A 21,945-nucleotide genomic window follows, 5' to 3' on the forward strand; every position below is an offset into this window, starting at 1 on the left:
GTGACATCATGGCGTATCTCACAGACGAATCTCATTTTCAAGTGTTTGCACATTTACTGCTCAGAATTATGGTGGAAAGCCAATGCTATGGAGTCATTTAATTCAGTTTAATTGACTGGTGCATTGTTTGATTCCTTCTCAATTACAACGAAGCACAAATCAACGTACAGAATATACCATTAGCGCGGAGGAATAATTACTCACAGATGCTAAATGCCTAATTTTTGACTAAATTAGTTCCAAGGATGAGATGCCTGAGGAACCCTGGCGTACGATCAGCTAACAAGATCTCCATTCCCTTCTCCCATTTAAGACATTAAGTCGTTGGGGCGTATAAGGGTAAATTCCCACCTGGCCACGAGAGGGGTCATTTTACATTTTTCGACATGGTAATGACCGATGGAAAATTAGATAATATAAAGAAAGCAGAAAGCAAGGAAAACTTCCCCAAAAACAAAATATAGAAAAATATACAAGAGAGTAACCAAGGATCCAAAAATGTACATACCCATTGGCTTAAGTCCTGGTGTTTAATTTTGTAACACTTATTAGTCGATTATTCGCGGTCAACATCATGATCGTTTCTTAAATATTAAAGAGTCTTAACCCCTTAGTGACAGAGCCAAATTGGTACTTAATGTCCGAGCCAATTTTTACAATTCTAACCACTGTCACTTTATGAGGTTATAACTCTGGAACGCTTTCACGGATCCCGCTGATTCTGAGATTGTTTTTTCGTGACATATTGTACTTCATGTTAGTGGTAACATTTCTTCGATATTACTTGCGATTAGTTATGAAAAAAATGGAAACATGGCGAAAATGTCTTTGTATTTTTATGCCCTTAAATCAGAGAGATATGTCACAAAAAATAGTTAATAAATAACATTTCCCACATGTCTACTTTACATCAGCACAATTTTGGAAACAAAATTTTTTTTTGTTAGGGAGTTATAAGGGTTAAAAGTTGACCAGCAATTTCTCATTTTTACAACACCATTTTTTTTTTAGGGACCACATCTCATTTGAAGTCATTTTGAGGGCTCTATATGATAGAAAATAACGAAGTGTGACACCATTCTAAAAACTGCACCCCTCAAGGTGCTCAAAACCACATTCAAGAAGTTTATTAACCACCTTGCTGTGCTTGCAAACACATGTGTCTGCACAATCCCGGAACTGAAGGAGCAGCACCGGCTGATGTATGCCCAAAGCCTCTGGTGCCTTCACTATCTGTGCTGGCTCTGCAGATGGGGAGCGTCCTCCCTTTACACCATAGGTGGCTCCTAAAGAGCTTGCCGTGACAACCGGCGGTTTACCTCGGCCGAAGGCGCCGCCGTGTAGTAGCGAGGTGTGCGGGGGGGGCGTGGTTTAGCGGTGACGTCACCTGTCTGTGGAAGACGGACATGTACAAGGGCCAATGACCGACACGTTTCGAGGGAACAGTCCCTCTTCCTCAAGGTTGTTGTCCCTGTACTAACGCTGAACCTTTATACCCCTGTGCTTCTCCCTGCTAATATGCCAGTTTACCTGATTAGCTAGGAAGTGGCATACAACTTATAACACACTACTAACAAGGCCACCAATAGTGAATTATACACTACCGCTGCACAAGTATTAGAAGGAAAATTATCTCCCTTAAATTACGCACTAGTGCTGCAGAGGGGATTATCTGTTACTCCAGTCTCCCAAAAGCCCTTTTAACGTGCCCTAAAACACACTGCTCATTACACACAAATCATATACATACAAAGATTCCCACATATTACACAATTTATACGACCTCCTTTTTTTTTTCTTCTAAATTTCCCACTAGATTAAAATTCAAATTTATTAATCACAAAAAATACTAAAAACCTGTATATAAAATTGTGTTTAAATATATAAATAAGAATAAGAACTACTAAAATGACCCCAACCCTATATAAAATGATTCATAAGAAATCATATAAGCAAACAGAGTTTTATTTAAAAAGGTTATCAATATGCAGTATATAATTGCATTAATCCAAAATATACACCCATGCTTAGATTGAATCCCCCTCGGGAATCCTGCATTGAAATGATGGTACCACCTAATACTACATTAAAGGGCATACAGTTCTATTTCATAATTTAGTCCCTTCGGGGCCAGGATATCGAGTGTAAAAATCCACTTGGACTCAACCCTAGTTTACGAGTGCGTCGGTCATTGGCCCTTGTACATGTCCGTCTTCCACGGACAGGTGACGTCACCGCTAAACCACGCCCCCTGCACACCTCGCTACTACACGGCGGCGCCTTCGGCCGAGGTAAACCACCGGTTGTCACGGCAAGCTCTTTAGGAGCCACCTATGATGTAAAGGGAAGACGCTCCCCATCTGCAGAGCCAGCACAGATAGTGAAGGCACCAGCGTATTAGGACAGCGCCAGTGTACTATTGTTCTTTTAAGTTTATTAACCCTTTACGTGTTTCACAGGAACTGAAACAATGTGGAAGGAAAAAAATGAACATTTAACTTTTCTTTGCAAACATTTTACTTCAGAACCATTTTTTTTTTAATTTTCACAAGTGTAAAAACAGCAATTTCTCCTGAATACGCCGATACCCCATATGTGGGGGTAAACCACTGTTTGAGCGCACCGCAGAGCTTGGAAGAGAAGGAGCGCCGTTTTACCTTTTCAATTGGCTGGAATTGAGATCGGACACCATGTCGTGTTTGCAGAGCCCCTGATGTGCCTAAACAGTAGAAACCCCCCACAAGTGACCCCATTTTGGAAATTAGACCCCTTAAGGAACTTATCTAGATGTGTGGTGAGCACTTTAAACCCCCAAGTGCTTCACAGAAATTTATAAAGTAGAGCCGTGAAAATAAAAAATCCTTTTTTTTCCCTCAAAAATGATTTTTAGCCTGCAATCTGTTGACCAGTTTGTCCTGAGTACGCTGATACCCAATATGTGGGGGTAAACCACTGTTTGGGCACACATCGGGGCTCGGAAGGGAAGGAGCGTAGCTTGGAATGCAGACTTTGATAGCATGGGCTGCGGGCGTCATGTTGCATTTGCAGAGCTCCTAATGTACCTAAACAGTAGAAACCCCCCACAAGTGACCCCATTTTGGAAACTAGACCCCCCAAAGAGCTTATCTAGATGTGTGGTGAGCACTATGAACCCCCAACTGCTTCACAGAAGTTTATCATGTAGAGCCATGAAAATAAAAAGATCATATTTTTTCCACAAAAATGATCTTTTCACCCCCAAATTTTTACTTTCACAAGGGTAACATTAGAAATTGGACCCCAAAATTTATTGTGCAATGTATGCTGAGTAGGCTGATACCCCATATGTGGGGGTAAACCACTGTTTGGGCGCATTGCAGAGCTCAGAAGGGATGGAGCGACGTTTTGGAATGCAGACTTTGATAGAATGGTCTGCGGGCGTTATGTTGCATGTGCAGAGCCCCTGATGTACCTAAACTGTAGAAACCCCCCACAAGTGATCCCATTTTGGAAACTAGACCCCCCAAGGAACTTATCTAGATGTGTGGTGAGAACTTTGAATGCCCAAGTGCTTCACAGAAGTTTATAATGCAGAGTCGTGAAAATAAAAAATATATTTTTTTCCACAAAAAAGATTTTTTAGCCCCCAAGTTTTTATTTTCACAAGGATAACAAGAGAAATTGGACCCCAAAAGTTGTTGTCCAATTTATCCCGAGTACGCTGATGCCCCATATGTGGGGCTAAACCACTGTTTGGGCGCACGGCAGAGCTCAGAAGGGAGGGAGCACCATTTGACTTTTTGAGCGCAAAATTGGCTGTCGTGTTTGAAGACCCCCTGATGTACCTAAAGAGTGGAAACCCCCCAATTCTATCTCCAAACCTAACCCCAACACACCCCTAACCCTAATCCCAACCCGATCCATAATCCTAATCACAACCCTAACGATAATCACAACCCTAACCTCAAAACAACCCTAATCTCAACACTAACCATAACCCTAATCAAAACCCTAAATCCAACACAATCCAATCCTAATCTCAACCCTAACCTCAAACCTAACCCCAATACACCCCTAATCCCAACCCTAACCTTAAACCTAATCCCAAACCTATCCCTAATCCCAAGCGTAACCCTAATGCCAACCCTAACCCTAATACCAACCCTAATCCAAACCCTAATCCCAATACACCCCTAACCCTAATCTCAACCCTAACCTTAACCCAAATCCCAACCGTAACCCTAATGCCAACCCTAATCTAAACCCTAGCCCTAACTTTAGCCGCAACCGTAGCCCTACTTTCACACTTGCGTCGTGTGGCATCCGTCGCAATCCGTCGTTTTGGACAAAAAACGGATCCTGCAAATGTGCTCGCAGGATGCGTTTTTTGCCCATAGACTTGTATTGCCGACGGATCGCGACGGATGGCCACACGTCGCGTCCGTCGTGCACTGGATCTGATGTGTTTTGGCGTACCGTCGTCACAAAAAACGTTCAATGTAACGTCCGCCATTTCCGACCGCACATGCGTGGCCATAAGTCCGACCCCTCCTCCCCAGGACATAGACTGGGCAGCGGATGTGTTGAAAAACTGCATCCGCTGCCCACATTGTGCACAATTTTCACAACGTGCGTCGGTACGTCGGGCCGACGCATTGCGACGGCCCCGTACCGACGCAAGTGTGAAAGAAGCCTAACCCTAGCCGTAACCCTAACCCTAAATTTAGCCCCAACCCTAACCCTAATTTTAGCCCCAACTCCTCTAGCTGCCGGCCGGCAGATCATGGCGGGCGCACTGCGCATGCGCCCGCCATTTTCTTACCGGATGAAGAAGGCGGCGGGCAGGAGGATCCAGGGACACCGGTAGGTATAACAGGGTCCCTGAATCCCCCTATTTCTCTGTCCTCTGATGTGCGATCACATCAGAGGACAGAGAATAACACACCGCTTTTTTTTTTTTGCGGTCGCCGGTAAACAGTTAATTACCGGCGATCGCAAAACAGGGTGTTGTGAATTCTGTGGCTGAATTCACTCCTGTGGTCACAAGTGGTATTGCAGCCTCTGGGCTTCCTCCCTCAGGTGTTTTGGTGAGCTCGTTGGCTGCCTTGCTATTTAACTCCACCTGAGTCTGTCTTCCTTGCTCCTTGGCAATGTTCCAGTGTTGGTTCTGAGCTACTGCATCTTTCCTGTGGCCTGCTGCTCTGCTAGATAAGTGTTACTTTGTTTTTGTTTCCGTTTTTTCTGTCCAGCTGTGCTATTCTCTTTTGCTGGAGGCTCTGGGACGCAAAGGGTGCACCGCCGTGCCGTTAGTTCGGCACGGTGGGTCTTTTTGCCTCCCTTTGCGTGGTTCTGCTTTAGGGTTTTTTGTAGACTGCATAGTTCTCTTTGCTATCCTCGCTCTGTCTAGAATATCAGGCCTCACTTTGCTGAATCTATTTCATTCCTACGTTTTGTCTTTTCATCTTGCTAACAGTCATTATATGTGGGGGGCTGCCTATTCCTTTGGGGTATTTCTCTGAGGCAAGTCAGGCTTGTATTTCTATCTTCAGGCTAGTCAGCTCCTCAGGCAGTGCCGAGTTGCATAGGTAGTGTTAGGCGCAATCCACTGCTGCTTTTAGTTGTGTGAGGATAGGTTCAGGTATTGCAGTCTGCAGAGATTCCACGTCTCAGAGCTTGTTCTATTGTTTTTGGGTTATTGCCATATCACTGTATGTGCGCTGATTACTGCACACTGTGTTGCCTGATAGCACAGCATAACAGTACAAGGAGCCAAAACCAATGATTCTCAATAGAGGGAAAAAAGAAGTCCTGACATCATTTTTTTTTTTTCCTCAGCTCTGTCTTCAGTTTTTTTTTTTTTTTTTCCCCTAGACATTAGAGTGCTTCAGGACACAGCTGTGGACATGGATATTCAGGCTCTGTGCTCCTCAATGGATAATCTCGTTATAAATGTACAAAAGATTCAAGATACAATTGATCAGAAATCTATGCTAGAACCAAGAATTCCTATTCCTGATTTGTTTTTTGGTGACAGAACTAAGTTCCTGAGCTTCAAAAATAATTGTAAGCTATTTCTGGCCTTGAAACCTCATTCTTCTGGTAATCCTAGTCAACAGGTTTTGGTTATTATTTCTTTTTTGCGCGGCGACCCACAGGACTGGGCGTTTTCTCTTGCGCCAGGAGACCCTGCATTGAGTAATGTTGATGCGTTTTTCCAGGCGCTTGGATTGCTTTACGATGAGCCTAATTCAGTGGATCAGGCTGAGAAAAATTTGCTGGCTTTATGCCAGGGTCAGGATGATGTAGAAGTATATTGTCAGAAATTTAGGAAATGGTCAGTACTCACTCAGTGGAATGAATCTGCGCTGGCAGCTTTGTTCAGAAAGGGTCTCTCTGAAGCTCTTAAGGATGTCATGGTGGGATTTCCTATGCCTGCTGGTTTGAATGAGTCTATGTCCTTGGCCATTCAGATCGGTCGTCGCTTGCGCGAGCGTAAATCTGTGCACCATCTGGCGGTATTGTCTGAGAGTAAACCTGAGCCTATGCAGTGCGACAGGACTATGACTAAAGTTGAACGGCAAGAACACAGACATCTGAACAGGCTGTGTTTCTACTGTGGTGATTCCACTCATGCTATTTCTAATTGTCCTAAGCGCACTAGGCGGTTCGATAGCTCTGCCGTCATTGGTACTGTACAGTCCAAATTCCTTCTGTCCATTACCTTGATATGCTCTTTGTCATCGTATTCTGTCATGGCGTTTGTGGATTCAGGCGCTGCCCTGAATCTGATGGATTTGGATTATGCTAAACGTTGTGGATTTTTCTTGGAGCCTTTGCGGTGTCCTATTCCGTTGAGAGGAATTGATGCTACACCTTTGGCCAAGAATAAACCTCAATACTGGGCCCAGCTGACCATGTGCATGGCTCCTGCACATCAGGAAGTTATTCGCTTTCTGGTACTGCATAATCTGCATGATGTGGTCGTGTTGGGGTTGCCATGGCTACAAACCCATAATCCAGTATTAGATTGGAACTCTATGTCGGTAACCAGCTGGGGTTGTCAGGGAGTACATGGTGATGTTCCATTTTTTTCTATTTCGTCATCCATTCCTTCTGACATCCCAGAGTTCTTGTCTGACTTTCAGGATGTATTTGAAGAGCCCAAGTCTGATGCCCTACCTCCGCATAGGAATTGTGATTGTGCAATCAATTTGATTCCTGGTAGTAAATTCCCTAAGGGTCGTTTATTTAATTTGTCCGTGCCTGAACACGCCGCTATGCGCAGTTATGTGAAGGAATCCCTGGAGAAGGGACATATTCGCCCATCGTCATCACCACTGGGAGCAGGGTTCTTCTTTGTAGCCAAGAAGGATGGTTCGCTAAGACCGTGTATTGATTACCGCCTTCTTAATAAGATCACTGTTAAGTTTCAGTATCCCTTGCCATTGATATCTGACTTGTTTGCTCGGATTAAGGGGGCTAGTTGGTTTACTAAGATTGATCTTCGTGGTGCGTATAATCTGGTGAGAATCAGGCAGGGAGATGAATGGAAAACGGCATTTAATACGCCCGAGGGTCATTTTGAGTATCTGGTGATGCCGTTCGGACTTGCCAATGCTCCATCTGTGTTTCAGTCTTTTATGCATGACATTTTCCGTGAGTATCTGGATAAATTCCTGATTGTTTACTTGGATGACATTTTGATCTTCTCTGATGATTGGGAGTCTCATGTGAAGCAAGTCAGAATGGTTTTCCAGGTACTGCGTGCTAATTCCTTGTTCGTGAAGGGATCAAAGTGTCTCTTCGGTGTGCAGAAAGTTTCATTTTTGGGGTTCATCTTTTCCCCTTCTACTATCGAGATGGATCCGGTTAAGGTCCAGGCCATCCAGGATTGGACTCAGCCGACATCTCTGAAAAGTCTGCAGAAATTCCTGGGCTTTGCTAATTTTTATCGTCGCTTCATCTGTAATTTTTCTAGCATTGCCAGACCATTGACCGATTTGACCAAGAAGGGTGCTGATTTGGTTAATTGGTCTTCTGCTGCCGTGGAAGCTTTTCAAGAGTTGAAGCGTCGTTTTTGCTGTGCCCCTGTGTTGTGTCAACCAGATGTTTCTCTTCCGTTCCAGGTCGAGGTTGATGCTTCTGAGATTGGAGCAGGGGCGGTTTTGTCACAGAGAGGTTCTGGTTGCTCAGTGTTGAAACCATGTGCTTTCTTTTCCAGGAAATTTTCTGCTGCTGAGCGTAATTATGATGTGGGCAACCGAGAGTTGCTGGCCATGAAGTGGGCATTCGAGGAGTGGCGTCATTGGCTTGAGGGAGCTAAGCATCGCGTGGTGGTATTGACTGATCATAAGAATCTTACTTATCTCGAGTCTGCCAAGCGCTTGAATCCTAGACAGGCCCGTTGGTCGTTATTTTTTGCTCGTTTTGATTTTGTGATTTCGTACCTTCCGGGCTCTAAAAATGTGAAGGCGGATGCTCTGTCTAGGAGTTTTGTGCCCGACTCTCCTGGGTTATCTGAGCCGGCGAGTATCCTCAAGGAAGGAGTCATTGTGTCTGCCATCTCTCCTGATTTGCGGAGAGTGTTGCAGAAATTTCAGGCTAATAAACCTGATCGTTGTCCGGCCGAGAAACTGTTCGTCCCTGTTAGGTGGACTAGTAAAGTTATCTCTGAACTTCATTGTTTGGTGCTGGCTGGTCATCCAGGAATCTTTGGTACCAGAGAGTTAGTGGCTAGATCCTTCTGGTGGCCATCTCTGTCACGGGATGTGCGTGCTTTTGTGCAGTCCTGTGGGATTTGTGCTAGGGCTAAGCCCTGCTGTTCACGTGCCAGTGGGTTGCTTTTGCCCTTGCCGGTCCCGAAGAGGCCTTGGACACATATTTCGATGGATTTCATTTCTGACCTTCCCGTTTCCCAAAAGATGTCGGTCATTTGGGTGGTCTGTGATCGCTTTTCTAAAATGGTCCATCTGGTGCCCTTGGTTAAATTGCCTTCCTCCTCTGATTTGGTGCCTTTGTTCTTCCAGCATGTGGTTCGTATGCATGGCATTCCTGAGAATATTGTTTCTGACAGAGGTTCCCAGTTTGTCTCAAGGTTCTGGCGAGCCTTTTGTGGTAGGATGGGCATTGACCTATCTTTTTCCTCGGCCTTCCATCCTCAGACTAATGGCCAGACCGAACGAACCAATCAGACCTTGGAAACACATCTGAGATGTTTTGTTTCTGCTGACCAGGATGATTGGGTGTCATTTTTCCCGTTGGCTGAGTTCGCCCTTAATAATCGGGCCAGCTCGGCTACCTTGGTCTCTCCATTTTTCTGCAATTCTGGGTTCCATCCTCGTTTCTCTTCAGGACAGGTTGAGTCTTCGGACTGTCCTGGTGTGGATTCTGTGGTGGACAGGTTGCAGCAGATCTGGACTCAGGTAGTGGACAATTTGACCTTGTCCCAGGAGAAGGCTCAGCTTTTCGCTAATCGTAGACGCCGTGTGGGTCCCCGACTTCGTGTTGGGGATCTGGTTTGGTTATCTTCTCGTCATATTCCTATGAAGGTTTCCTCTCCTAAATTTAAACCTCGTTTTATTGGTCCGTATAGGATTTCTGAGATTCTCAATCCGGTGTCTTTTCGTCTGACCCTCCCAGACTCCTTTTCCATACATAATGTATTCCATAGGTCGTTGTTGAGAAGATACGTGGCACCTATGGTTCCATCTGTGGAGCCTCCTGCCCCTGTTTTGGTGGAGGGGGAATTGGAGTATATTGTGGAGAAAATTTTGGATTCTCGTGTCTCTAGACGGAAACTCCAGTATCTGGTCAAATGGAAGGGTTATGCTCAGGAGGATAATTCCTGGGTTTTTGCCTCTGATGTCCATGCCCCAGATCTTGTTCGTGCCTTTCATGTGGCTCATCCTGGTCGGCCTGGGGGTTCTGGTGAGGGTTCAGTGACCCCTCCTCAAGGGGGGGGGTACTGTTGTGAATTCTGTGGCTGAATTCACTCCTGTGGTCACAAGTGGTATTGCAGCCTCTGGGCTTCCTCCCTCAGGTGTTTTGGTGAGCTCGTTGGCTGCCTTGCTATTTAACTCCACCTGAGTCTGTCTTCCTTGCTCCTTGGCAATGTTCCAGTGTTGGTTCTGAGCTACTGCATCTTTCCTGTGGCCTGCTGCTCTGCTAGATAAGTGTTACTTTGTTTTTGTTTCCGTTTTTTCTGTCCAGCTGTGCTATTCTCTTTTGCTGGAGGCTCTGGGACGCAAAGGGTGCACCGCCGTGCCGTTAGTTCGGCACGGTGGGTCTTTTTGCCCCCCTTTGCGTGGTTCTGCTTTAGGGTTTTTTGTAGACTGCATAGTTCTCTTTGCTATCCTCGCTCTGTCTAGAATATCGGGCCTCACTTTGCTGAATCTATTTCATTCCTACGTTTTGTCTTTTCATCTTGCTAACAGTCATTATATGTGGGGGGCTGCCTATTCCTTTGGGGTATTTCTCTGAGGCAAGTCAGACTTGTATTTCTATCTTCAGGCTAGTCAGCTCCTCAGGCAGTGCCGAGTTGCATAGGTAGTGTTAGGCGCAATCCACTGCTGCTTTTAGTTGTGTGAGGATAGGTTCAGGTATTGCAGTCTGCAGAGATTCCACGTCTCAGAGCTTGTTCTATTGTTTTTGGGTTATTGCCATATCACTGTATGTGCGCTGATTACTGCACACTGTGTTGCCTGATAGCACAGCATAACAACAGGGGTCGGTAAAAACCAACCCCGATCATGTTCTTTGGGGTCTCGGCTACCCCTGGCAGCTGAGACCCCAAAGATCTTCCGGGTGCTGGCCGGGGGGGCGAACTGCGCATGCGCCTGCCATTTTTTGGCCAGAACAAGATGGCGGCGCCCATCGGGAGCCACGAGGAGCACGGGGGAGACAGGTGAGTATCGAGGGCGATCGGGGACCTCATTTCTCTGTCCTCTGATGAGCAATCACATCGGAGGACAGAAAAATTAAATGGGAAATTGCGTTTTGTTTTTTTTGTGACCGCCGGTAAACGGTTAATTACCGGTGATCGCAACCCGGGGGTCGGTAAAAAAAACCCTGAATCATGTTCTCTGGGGTCTCGGCTACCCCCGGTAACCGAGACCCCAGGGAAAATCCGACTCTGGTGGGCGCTATTTACTTTTTCCACAGCGCCGGCTGTGGTTTAAGTACCCTTAACTGCTGACGTTAAAAGGCGTATCGGCGGTCATTAAGGGGTTAAATTGCCTGATTTGGATAAGTTAAACTTTTAATTTTCTATATTTTTCTTTTTTTTTTTTCTTTCTTTTTTTACAACTTGACACATTCAACTGATTTTATTTTGTTTTCCTTTTCAGTTCTTCCATAAAGGCCCAATCTCTACTGGATTCCATAAAGCTGGAGCTGGCCTTAGGCCACCAGTGGGACTTCCACCCACCCTCGGCTTGTTTTTGCATTTGCATCAAATAAAAGAAAACCCCTTCATCATCTTTGGTGAGGGGATTGCGCATTCTGTATGTTAATTAGGACTGGGATTAGAGGGATCACATGTTGGTTAATTCTTCATTAAGTCTCAGAAACCTTTCTGTCAAAATCTTCCTGAAATCCTGCAAGTGTTTCAGATCTCAGGCATCTCGGAAAACAGATACGTGAATGAAATATCAGCACGATGCATTTAGAACAATTTGTTCCCACATGATTATTTCTCTCTTTTTTTTTAAAGCACAATTTGTTAATAAAAAGCATCAAAACTTCAAAACAAAAAGTTTGTTTTGAATCCTCACAATAAATCTAATTTGTGGGAAAGAGGAAAATGTTCATAAATTCGGATTGTAGAACCTTAAAGTCAATGGAATTGCATTTTTTTAGGAAATTTCTTCAAATAAAACAATCGCTGTCCTTCCTTGCAATAGATGAGTCCTGTGCACCACTCTGTTGTCTGTACACACTTGGTGCAGCCCTCCACAAGGTTGTAGTAATACAGAAAAATCCAGGAAACAGGGCACCAGATGTCCTCCTTTTGGTAACTTTATTAGTGCAGAAAAATCACAACGTTTCGGCCACGCAGGGCCTTTATCAAACCACTGAAATCTCTCTTTTATATGGCTTGATAAAGGCCCTGCATGGTCGAAATATTGTGACTTTTCTGGACTAATAAAATTACGATAAGGAGGACGTCTGGTGCCCTGGTTCCCGGATTTCTCTGCATCCCTGTTCTTCCTTGCTATAGATGAGTAGTGTGCACCACTCTGTTGTCCATACACACTTGGTGCAATCCTCCACAAGGTTGTAGCAATACAGAACAATCCAGGAACCAGGGCACCAGACGTTCCTTTATTGGCAAGTTTATTAGAGCAGAAAAAATACAACATTTTGGCCACACAGGGCTTTTATCAAGCCATTGCAATCTGTCTTTCTTATGGCTTGGTAAAGGCCCTGGGTGGCCGAAACATTGAGCTTTTTATGCATTAATTAAATTACCAAAAGGAGGACATCTGCTGCCACTGATTTACCTGCATCCCTGTCCTTCCTGGCAAATAACAAGATAACATTCCCTCACTATATCCGTTGTAGAGTTGAGCAAAAAGATTTGCAGGACCCTGGTCCAGTGGCCAGTTTGGTAGTACATGATTACGGCACCAGAGCCCTGCAAACCAAATGTGGCATCCCTGGCACGTCTTCTGATTAGAAAGCCCCAGAGACATCATGTGGGCATCACAACCGAAAAGTAATGAGGTCTTGAGGGGCTTACTGATCAGGGGGAGGCCGCAGGTAGTAGGAGATTTAAAGGGCTCTGGTCAGGTGGCCACAGACAAGCAAAGTGGCTGATAAACCAGGGTGCTGCAAATCTTTTCGCTCAACTTTCATCCCTTGTCTAATCTGATATTTTAACGTAAAAATCAAAAAGATGACATGTGACAGATTAAAATAATGTCTCAAACATTATAACTTTTTCCCTATCGATTTTAAGAAATGAATGTTGCAAAAACAGATATATATATATATATAACACTTTATTTTCATATTATAATAATTCTCCATTCTATGTTTTTTTCTTTAATTATTCTATCACTGAAGTCACCGAGAGATGAATTTCAAGACAACATGGACAAGATGATGTTTCTTCCAGTTATATCAATGGTGGAAGTTAGCAATCGCCATGAATCTGTCCCTCTTTCTCATAAAATTGAGAAATGCACGTTTTTTCTGATGTTTTGCACTAGATCTTTCTGCTTATTTCTACATTTCCTTCCTGTTCTCAATTAAAGCACAAGATGACGATGAACTTGGTGCCAAAATGTAGCCTTGCTCGCTAAATCTCGCCTACGGCAAACTTGGGGCTGAACTGTCACAATCAATTAATTAGTGGGATTTCAGCTGTGAGAAAGGGAAGTAATTAGCAGGATCACTAATGCTAAGCAACCGCTCCAGATAGTGACTGGAAGCCTAATGCTTCTCATCAGAGTTACCGTTTATCATCCGGCCAGAAAAACACAAAATCTTTTTAGGCTTTGTTCACATTAGGAATGGAAGCTCCATTCTGGGCCGCTGATTCAGCAAAAAATGGCAAGAAATACAGCGTGGCATACTATTGGGTAAAATTATACCCACCGTAAAATTATAGTTTATGGGATACGGTTCTACACACACAGGTTGCTAAACAGATAAATAGTAACAAACTTTACACAAATAGTACTGGTATACTGTACACAAATAATACTGGTATGCGGTACACAAATAGTACTGGTATACTGTCCACATAAATAGTACTGGTATACTGTACATAAATAATACTGGTATACTGTCCACATAAATAGTACTGGTATACTGTACATAAATAATACTGGTATACTGTCCACATAAATAGTACTGGTATACTGTACATAAATAATACTGGTATGCGGTACACAAATAGTACTGGTATACTGTACATAAATAATACTGGTATACTGTCCACATAAATAGTACTGGTATACTGTACATAAATAATACTGGTATACTGTCCACATAAATAGTACTGGTATACTGTACATAAATAATACTGGTATACTGTACACAAATAGTACTGGTATACTGTACATAAATAATACTGGTATACTGTCTACATAAATAGTACTGGTATACTGTACATAAATAATACTGGTATATGGTACACAAATAGTACTGGTACCTGTACACATAAATAATACTGGTATACGGTACACACATAGTGCTGGTATACTGTACACGTAATTTGTACCATGGTGCTAGATACAAAAAATACTGCTGTTCTGTACACATAAATACCACTATACTGTACATAAATACTACTGCTATACTATATACGGTATATCAATGGAACTGGTGTACACAATACGTATGAATAAATACTACAGGGATGCTGTACACAATACTAAAACTATATTGTACACATAAATATTACTGGTATACTGTGCACATTAATACTGTTTTACTGTTCAAATAAATAGTACTTTTACACTATACACCTAAATAGTACTGCTATGCTCTATATAATAATATACCACTATACTGTACAAAAGTAATATGATAAATGTATAGCATATCCAGTGATAATACCACTATACTGCACATATTAATACTTTGATACACATATTCAAATGCATTGCACAAACTTGCACACATTACACATACTGACTTCTCACGCAGGTCACCGTCTCATCTCACCACAGCTGTAGACAGGAGGCTATGGTGAACAGAGGAAACAGCTCCCTGCGCACCCCGCACGCTTCCTGCTCTCTACGCTCTCCCTGCACTCTGCACGCTCCTGCTCTCTTCACGCTTGCTGTTCTCTGCACGCTTCCTGCTCTCTACGCTCTCCCTGCACGCTCCTGCTCTCTCTTGACGCTTGCTGTTCTCTGCACGCTTCCTGCTCTTAGCACACTCCGTGCGCTCTGCACGCTCCTGCTCTCTTCACGTTTGCTGCTCTCTGCACACTCCCAGCATAATCCCTGCTCTCTGCACACTCCCTGCTCTCTTAACGCTCGCTTCCTCTACTGTCCATTGTGACCCAGCTGCAGCCATTGGCAAAAAGCATTGAATTACAGGCAGGAGAGGGGGGAAACGGCAGAAACTCAATGGGTCCTACAAATTAAGAGGATACCCAGACCCTGTGCTCCGTCCACATAATTACCCAGCTATTCCTGGGGTAAGTCCCCCCCTCCATAGCTACACCCCTGCATACAATAACATTAGTATTATGATTGTACCTTTTTCGCAGTGAGCTCCTGTGAATCCAGGGGGACAAATGCACTTGTTTGGGGCCACACAAGTTCCACCATACCTGCAACCCTCCTCGCATAACGCTACAAGACAAAATAAAACACAAGATAAAGTTATCAGTGTAATAAGAATCAATACTTAAAGGGATTGTCCAGGACTTTTATACTGATGGCCTATCCTTAGGATAGGTCATCAATATCTGGTGCGACAGCCGGCACCCCCGCTGATCATCTGTGCCCATGCAGTACAAGGCTGCGGACACTATTCTGTTGATGGCGCTCTGCAACTCAGCACATCCGGCATCGGGAGAACGTGATTGGCAGCAGGGGTGCGGGTATCTCACCCCATGGATCAGATATTAATGACTTATGCTAAGGATCAATGTAAAATTCCTGGACAGTCCCTTTTAGAACCTCTGTGCTGAAACACCAAATCAATAAAGGTCTTAACAGTTTGCTACATTCGTATGGTATCTAGTCTAAACAGTCTATCAAGTAAACAGTCAACGTGTATGCAACCGGCGATATCCTGCGCCATTTTTTTGAAGACACTATGTCTGAGAATTCACATACACAGTGTCTTCAATAAAATGGTGAAATAGTGTTGGCACCTGAACATACTCAGATAACACCTTATAGGAGCATGTTCGCTCATCACTAATGACCAGAGATGTCAGGTGTAGCGTCTCCACTCCCCGACGCGTGTTTCGCCACTAGCTTCTTCCGGGGGCATCTATATTAACATAGTAACATAGTTAGTAAGGCCGAAAAAAGACATTTGTCCATCCAGTTCAGCCTATATTCCATCATAATAAATCCCCAGATCTACGTCCTTCTACAGAACCTAATAATTGTATGATACAATATTGTTCTGCTCCAGGAAGACATCCAGGCCTCTCTTGAACCCCTCGACTGAGTTCGCCATCACCACCTCCTCAGGCAAGCAATTCCAGATTCTCACCGCCCTAACAGTAAAGAATCCTCTTCTATGTTGGTGGAGAAACCTTCTCTCCTCCAGACGCAAAGAATGCCCCCTTGTGCCCGTCACCTTCCTTGATATAAACAGATCCTCAGCGAGATATTTGTATTGTCCCCTTATATACTTATACATGGTTATTAGATCGCCCCTCAGTCGTCTTTTTTCTAGACTAAATAATCCTAATTTCGCTAATCTATCTGGGTATTGTAGATCTCCCATCCCCTTTATTAATATTGAGATCGGCTGACACAAGGCAAGGTTTTGATACTGTAGACAGGATAGGACCGTCCCAATTGGGTACACCTTGTTGCGGTGGGATGGCTTTTACACTTTTGTTGATGAAAATAGTGTCAACTAAGTTACCCTATGCTGTTTACATGTAGTAGTACTATTTATTTACTACAGTGTATATGCACATTTTGTTTTTTCTTTCGTTTTGTTTGTGAAATGGCCAGAGTGTGAACGTGCTCCTACTTATTGTACATCTACCAGCCTGTGCTCCGACTGATTTCTTTGTTTGTGTTTTTTTCTTTTTTTTTTAGAACAACACATGGTACACCATAGTCTATCAGGAGGGAATATCGCAGTCCGTATATAAGCAAAAACAGGGACTGCAGCAGCCATTTTAGTGTGAATCTGGATAGCGAGAGGATGTTACAGCTTGGCAATAGTCATACAGAGAAACCATAAAACACTGAAGTAACTGTACAGACAGTGTGACAGGACAGCAGTGAAAAACAGTTTACATCCATTTATCCATGGTCAAATATGTAGAGGTCACCATGCCATTACTAAGGGCTTATACACACGTCAGCATTTGGTGCGTATTGTGTATGCCACGAGTGGAGCTTACAACGAAAAACTACAATTGAAAAATTGACACTTCTATGTTTTGGAGACATTCCTAGTTTTGGCATACAGATACTGATGAAATACTGAGCAAAAATAATGATGTATGAATAAAACCTAAGTCTGTGTTTCCATTAAGAAGCTAGACAGGAGTTGGGTACAGCTCTAGGAGACCTCAGAGTGTTACACATATCTTTTCTGGGCTCTTGGAGTACTTCAAATAAAAAAATTTTTTTTTTTTCAGAAGATTTTGGTAAAGTTTGTGAATTCTAATTTGAAAAGATTCGTTCATCTCTAGATATTTCTCATACAGTTGCTTTATATCTGCAATGGAGCAATGAAGTTAAAAAAATACAAAAGTATACACACCTCATTGAGAAGGAGAAGTATTAAGCTTTTGTCTGGTTGTTAATATTCTATTAATCAAGTCTTTTGTCAATTACAGATTCCTTAGGAACTGATTATTTCCCTGTTGCCTTTATGGGGGGTAGGAAGAAAACTTCTGCTTTACTGTGTAATATTGTGAGTCAGGATTAGCGCAGCTCGGAGCCGTCATCTCCTCACTTTCTGCTCGATTATTTTGTGTATACACCGGAAATAATGGCATTGTTTATTTATGATGTTTTTAGTGGTTTGCCGCTGCAAACAAATACTCCAAATTCACTGGCTACAATGTACAATTCCTCAGTAATAAACTCCAGCCGCCCCCCCCCCTCTTGTAAATCTAGATTTAAAAGCCCTTATTAATATTTATTATCAGACTAAATAGCGTGTTATAAGGTGTTAATATGGATGATGGGACTGATAATGTACGGATATTGCAGCTGCTTGCAAAACAGGAAAGATCTATTGTCAACATTCCGGAGTTGTTACATTGTATCACGCAGAGCACCTGCCACCGCATATGGATTATATCTGAATATAAATATATTCTATTCATATACTAAATAATGCAACATAATATACAGTAAACTTGATGTCTAGTAAAAGCTTCAGGAATTGGAAACATTATTTTAGGTCATGGCTGTTTTTATGGATTGTGAATCTTCCTGAGTAAAATGGAACGACTTCGCTCCGAGAGATGATTTCACATTTAAACTGAATGATCATGAAGATCTAATTGAAATATGTTATGTGAATAAGTAAAGTCTACTTTTCAGGCGGGATAGCGGGGGAACAAGTGATGCAGAAAAAAAACTTCTACACTTTGTACTCAATGTCAGACAGGTGCCACAAAGGAGTAATGGAGTTAGTAGACCCATAAAGTAGGAAAAAATGAGTGTTTTATCATATATATATATATATATATATATATATATATATATATATATATATATATATATATATATATATATATATATACGGTACAGACCAAAATTTTGGACACACCTTCTCATTAAAAGATTTTTCTGTATTTTCATGACTATGAAAATTGTACATTGACACTGAAGGCATCAAAACTATGAATTAACACATGTGGAATTATATACTTAACAAAAAAAAGTGTGAAACAACTGAAATTATGTCTTATATTCTAGGTTCTTCAAAGTAGCCACCTTTTGCTTTGATGACTGCTTTGCACACTCTTGGCATTCTCTTGATGAGCTTCAAGAGGTAGTCACCGGGAATGGTTTTCCAACAATCTTGAAGGAGTTCCCAGAGATGCTTAGCACTTGTTGGCCCTTTTGCCTTCACTCTGCGGTCCATCACTGATTGTGGATACTTCACACTAGACCTTGGAAATTAAGGTCCCAGAGTCTGGAGGAAGAGTGGAGAGGTCACAATCCAAGCTGCTGGAGGTCTAGTGTGAAGTTTCCACAATCAGTGATGGTTTGGGGAGCCATGTCATCTGCTGGTGTAGGTCCACTGTGCTTTATCAAGACCAAAGTCAGCGCAGCCGTCTACCAGGAAATTTTAGAGCACTTCATGCTTCCCTCTACCGACAAGCATTTGGAGATGGAAATGTCATTCTCCAGCAGGACTTGGCCCCTGTCCACACTGCCAAAAGTACCAATTCCTGGTGTAAAAACAACAGTATCACTGTGCTTGATTGGCAGCAAACTCGCCTGACCTTAACCCTATAGAGAATCTATTGTCTAGAGGAAGATGAGAGACGCCAGACCCAAAAATGCAGACGAGCTGAAGGGTGCTATCAAAGCAATCTGGGCTTCCATAACACCTCAGCAGTGCCAGTGCGACAGGCCGATCGCCTCCATGCCACGCTGCATTGATGCAGTAATTGATGCCAAAGCAGCCCCGACCAAGCACTGAGTGCATTTACTGAACATACATTTCAGTAGGCCAACATTTTAGATTTTAAAATCATTTTTTCAAGCTGCTGTTATAAAGTATTCTAATTTCCTGAGATAATGACATTTGGATTTTCATTAACTGTAAGCCATAATCATGAACATTAACAGAAATAAACACTTGAAATTGATCACTCTGCTTGTAATGACTCTACACAAAACTAAAATAAATTAACTTTTTGATGGATGATATTCTAATTTTGTGAGATGCACCTGTATATATATATATATATATATATATATATATATATATATATATATATATAATATATATATATATATATATATATATATATATATATATATATACGGTAAGAAAACACGGCACTCAGTAGATATGAAGGTTGGCGGTGCTCAAGTAGGGTGTCTACCCCGTATATTAAAGATGAATGAAACTTGGCACTCAATTTTTGAGATATATATATATATACACTCACTGCATATGCAGTACAGAACAGTAGTAATGTAGGAATAGAAATGCTTGTGGCCCCTAAGATAGTGGGGGCCATGAGAAATTGCCCAGTTTGACCCCCTCCCTCCCCAACACTGGTCCTGACTGTAACTAGGGTATATTTTTGGACTAGGGCTTAGGTTTGGACTAGGGCTTATATTTCAAGCATTCTCCAAAATCATGGAAAATCATGCTAGGGCTTATTTTCATGGTAAGTCTTATTTTGAGGGAAACATGGTAGTTCTGAATTAACACATGTGGGGCTCTCCAAACCATGAGCCATGACCAATCTAGGATGCTACAATCCAAAAAGTTGGAGGGCCCGACATATTTATTCATTGCACATACAGTTCATGGATTTTAATGGGAGTTGTGTTACGTTTCAGTACCTCTGTGGTGACGCTGCATTAAACCTGTGCTGCTCAAAAAGTTTGTCTTCTAAAGTCATGCTAAATAGACATGGGCGAACCCGAACGGTAAAGTTTGGTGTCCTCTATTCTTGATGACCAGCGCAGGCAAAGGTGACAGCTATGGGCTGCAGGCCCCAGCTGTCAGCTTTATCTTGGCTAGTTATCAAAAACTAGATGGTGGCCCGATTCTAACACATCGGATATTCTAGAATATGTATGTAGTTTATTTATGAAGTTTTCAGAATAATGCAATTTATACACAGGATTCAGCCGGCCGGGCGCGAGCAATTAGCGAAGAATGGTTCAAATTCTGCGCCAATTCACAGCTGGACTCCGCCTAATCGTTGATTGTTCGCGGACGTCCGAGCGTGACCAGTCAGTGAAGCCAGGGCCTTCTCCAGGTTTTTGAGGGCCCCGGGCGAAAGAGTCTCAGTGGGCCCCCCTTTAACACATACCATGATTCATGATGCACAGATACAGCACAGCCCACGCAGTGTATAAAACAGCCCACGTAGTATACAGCACAGCCCACGCAGCGTATAACACAGCCCACATAATATATAACACAGGCCATGTAGTATATAACACAGCCCACGTAGTATATAGCACAGCCACTTAGTATATTGCCCAGCCACGTAGTATATTGCCCAGCCAAGTATATTGCACAGTACTGTAGTACATAACACAGCCACATAGAATATAGCATAGCCCACGTAGTACATAACAGAGCCACGTAGTATATAGCATAACCCACGTAGTATATAGCACAGCTCACGCATTATATAACACAGCCACGTAGTATATTGCCCAGCCACGTAATATATTGCACATCCACATGTGCATAGTCAGCATCAATAGTACAAAGTTGGTCACACAGGCTTAATAGAAGCGTTAACGGACTGCGTTACACCGCGGCATAATGCGGTGTAACGCAGCCATTAACCCTGTCTGAGCGCTGACAGGAGGGGAGTATAGAGGGGGCACTGACGGAGAGTAAGAAGGGGCGAATTCACGGCCGGACTGTGCCCGTCGCCTACCGATAGCGACCAATCAGCGACACGGGATTTCCGTGACAGACAGATGGAAGTGCCCCTTAGACGATTATATAGAATAGAGGCAGTGACATCATTAACCCCTTCCCGACCCATGACGCCACGTAGGCGTCATGAAAGTCGGTGCCATTCCGACCCATGACGCCTATGCGGCGTCATGGAAAGATCGAGTCCCTGCAGATCGGGTGAAAGGGTTAACTCCCATTTCAACCGATCTGCAGGGACAGGGGGAGTGGTAGTTTAGCCCAGGGGGGGTGGCTTCACCCCCTCGTGGCTACGATCGCTCTGATTGGCTGTTGAAAGTGAAACTGCCAATCAGAGCGATTTGTAATATTTCACCCATTATAACGGGTGAAATATTACAATCCAGCCATGGCCGATGCTGAAATATCATCGGCCATGGCTGGAAATACTAGTGTGCCCCCACCCCACCCCTCCGATCGCCCCCCCAGCCCTCCGATCTGGCCGGTACACTGCTCCGGCTCCCCTCCGTCCAGTGCTCCGCTCCCCCCGTGCTCCAATCACCCCCCCGTGCTCCAATCACCCCCCCTGCACTCCGATCCACCCCCCCCCGGTGCTCCGTTCCACCCCCCCGTGCTCCGTTCCACGCCCCCCGTGCTCCGTTCCACCCCTCCCGCACTCCGATCCCCCCCCCCCCCGTGGTCCCCCCCGTGGTCCCCCCCCCCACC

General features: G+C 43.5%; 1 protein-coding gene and 1 long non-coding RNA gene across 5 annotated transcripts in view; one reads left to right on the forward strand and one right to left on the reverse strand.

The window, feature by feature from the left end:
• Positions 1-13,252, forward strand: part of LOC138649201 (uncharacterized) — a 40,689-nt gene extending 27,437 nt beyond the window's left edge. Inside the window, exons 2-3 of the long non-coding RNA XR_011315262.1 lie at positions 11,325-11,460; positions 13,045-13,252. This is a non-coding gene — a long non-coding RNA (uncharacterized lncRNA). The remainder of the gene's footprint in view (positions 1-11,324; positions 11,461-13,044) is intronic.
• The window catches only part of NELL1 (neural EGFL like 1), a 784,159-nt gene that overhangs the window by 164,147 nt on the left and 598,067 nt on the right, over positions 1-21,945 (reverse strand). For all 4 annotated transcript variants that reach the window (XM_069738862.1, XM_069738865.1, XM_069738866.1 and 1 more), the window contains one exon: positions 15,195-15,290. In XM_069738862.1, coding sequence (XP_069594963.1) covers positions 15,195-15,290 — 96 coding nt within the window. The remainder of the gene's footprint in view (positions 1-15,194; positions 15,291-21,945) is intronic.

Source organism: Ranitomeya imitator, chromosome 9, assembly GCF_032444005.1.
Source record: "Ranitomeya imitator isolate aRanImi1 chromosome 9, aRanImi1.pri, whole genome shotgun sequence".
Taxonomy (NCBI): Eukaryota; Metazoa; Chordata; class Amphibia; order Anura; family Dendrobatidae; genus Ranitomeya; species Ranitomeya imitator.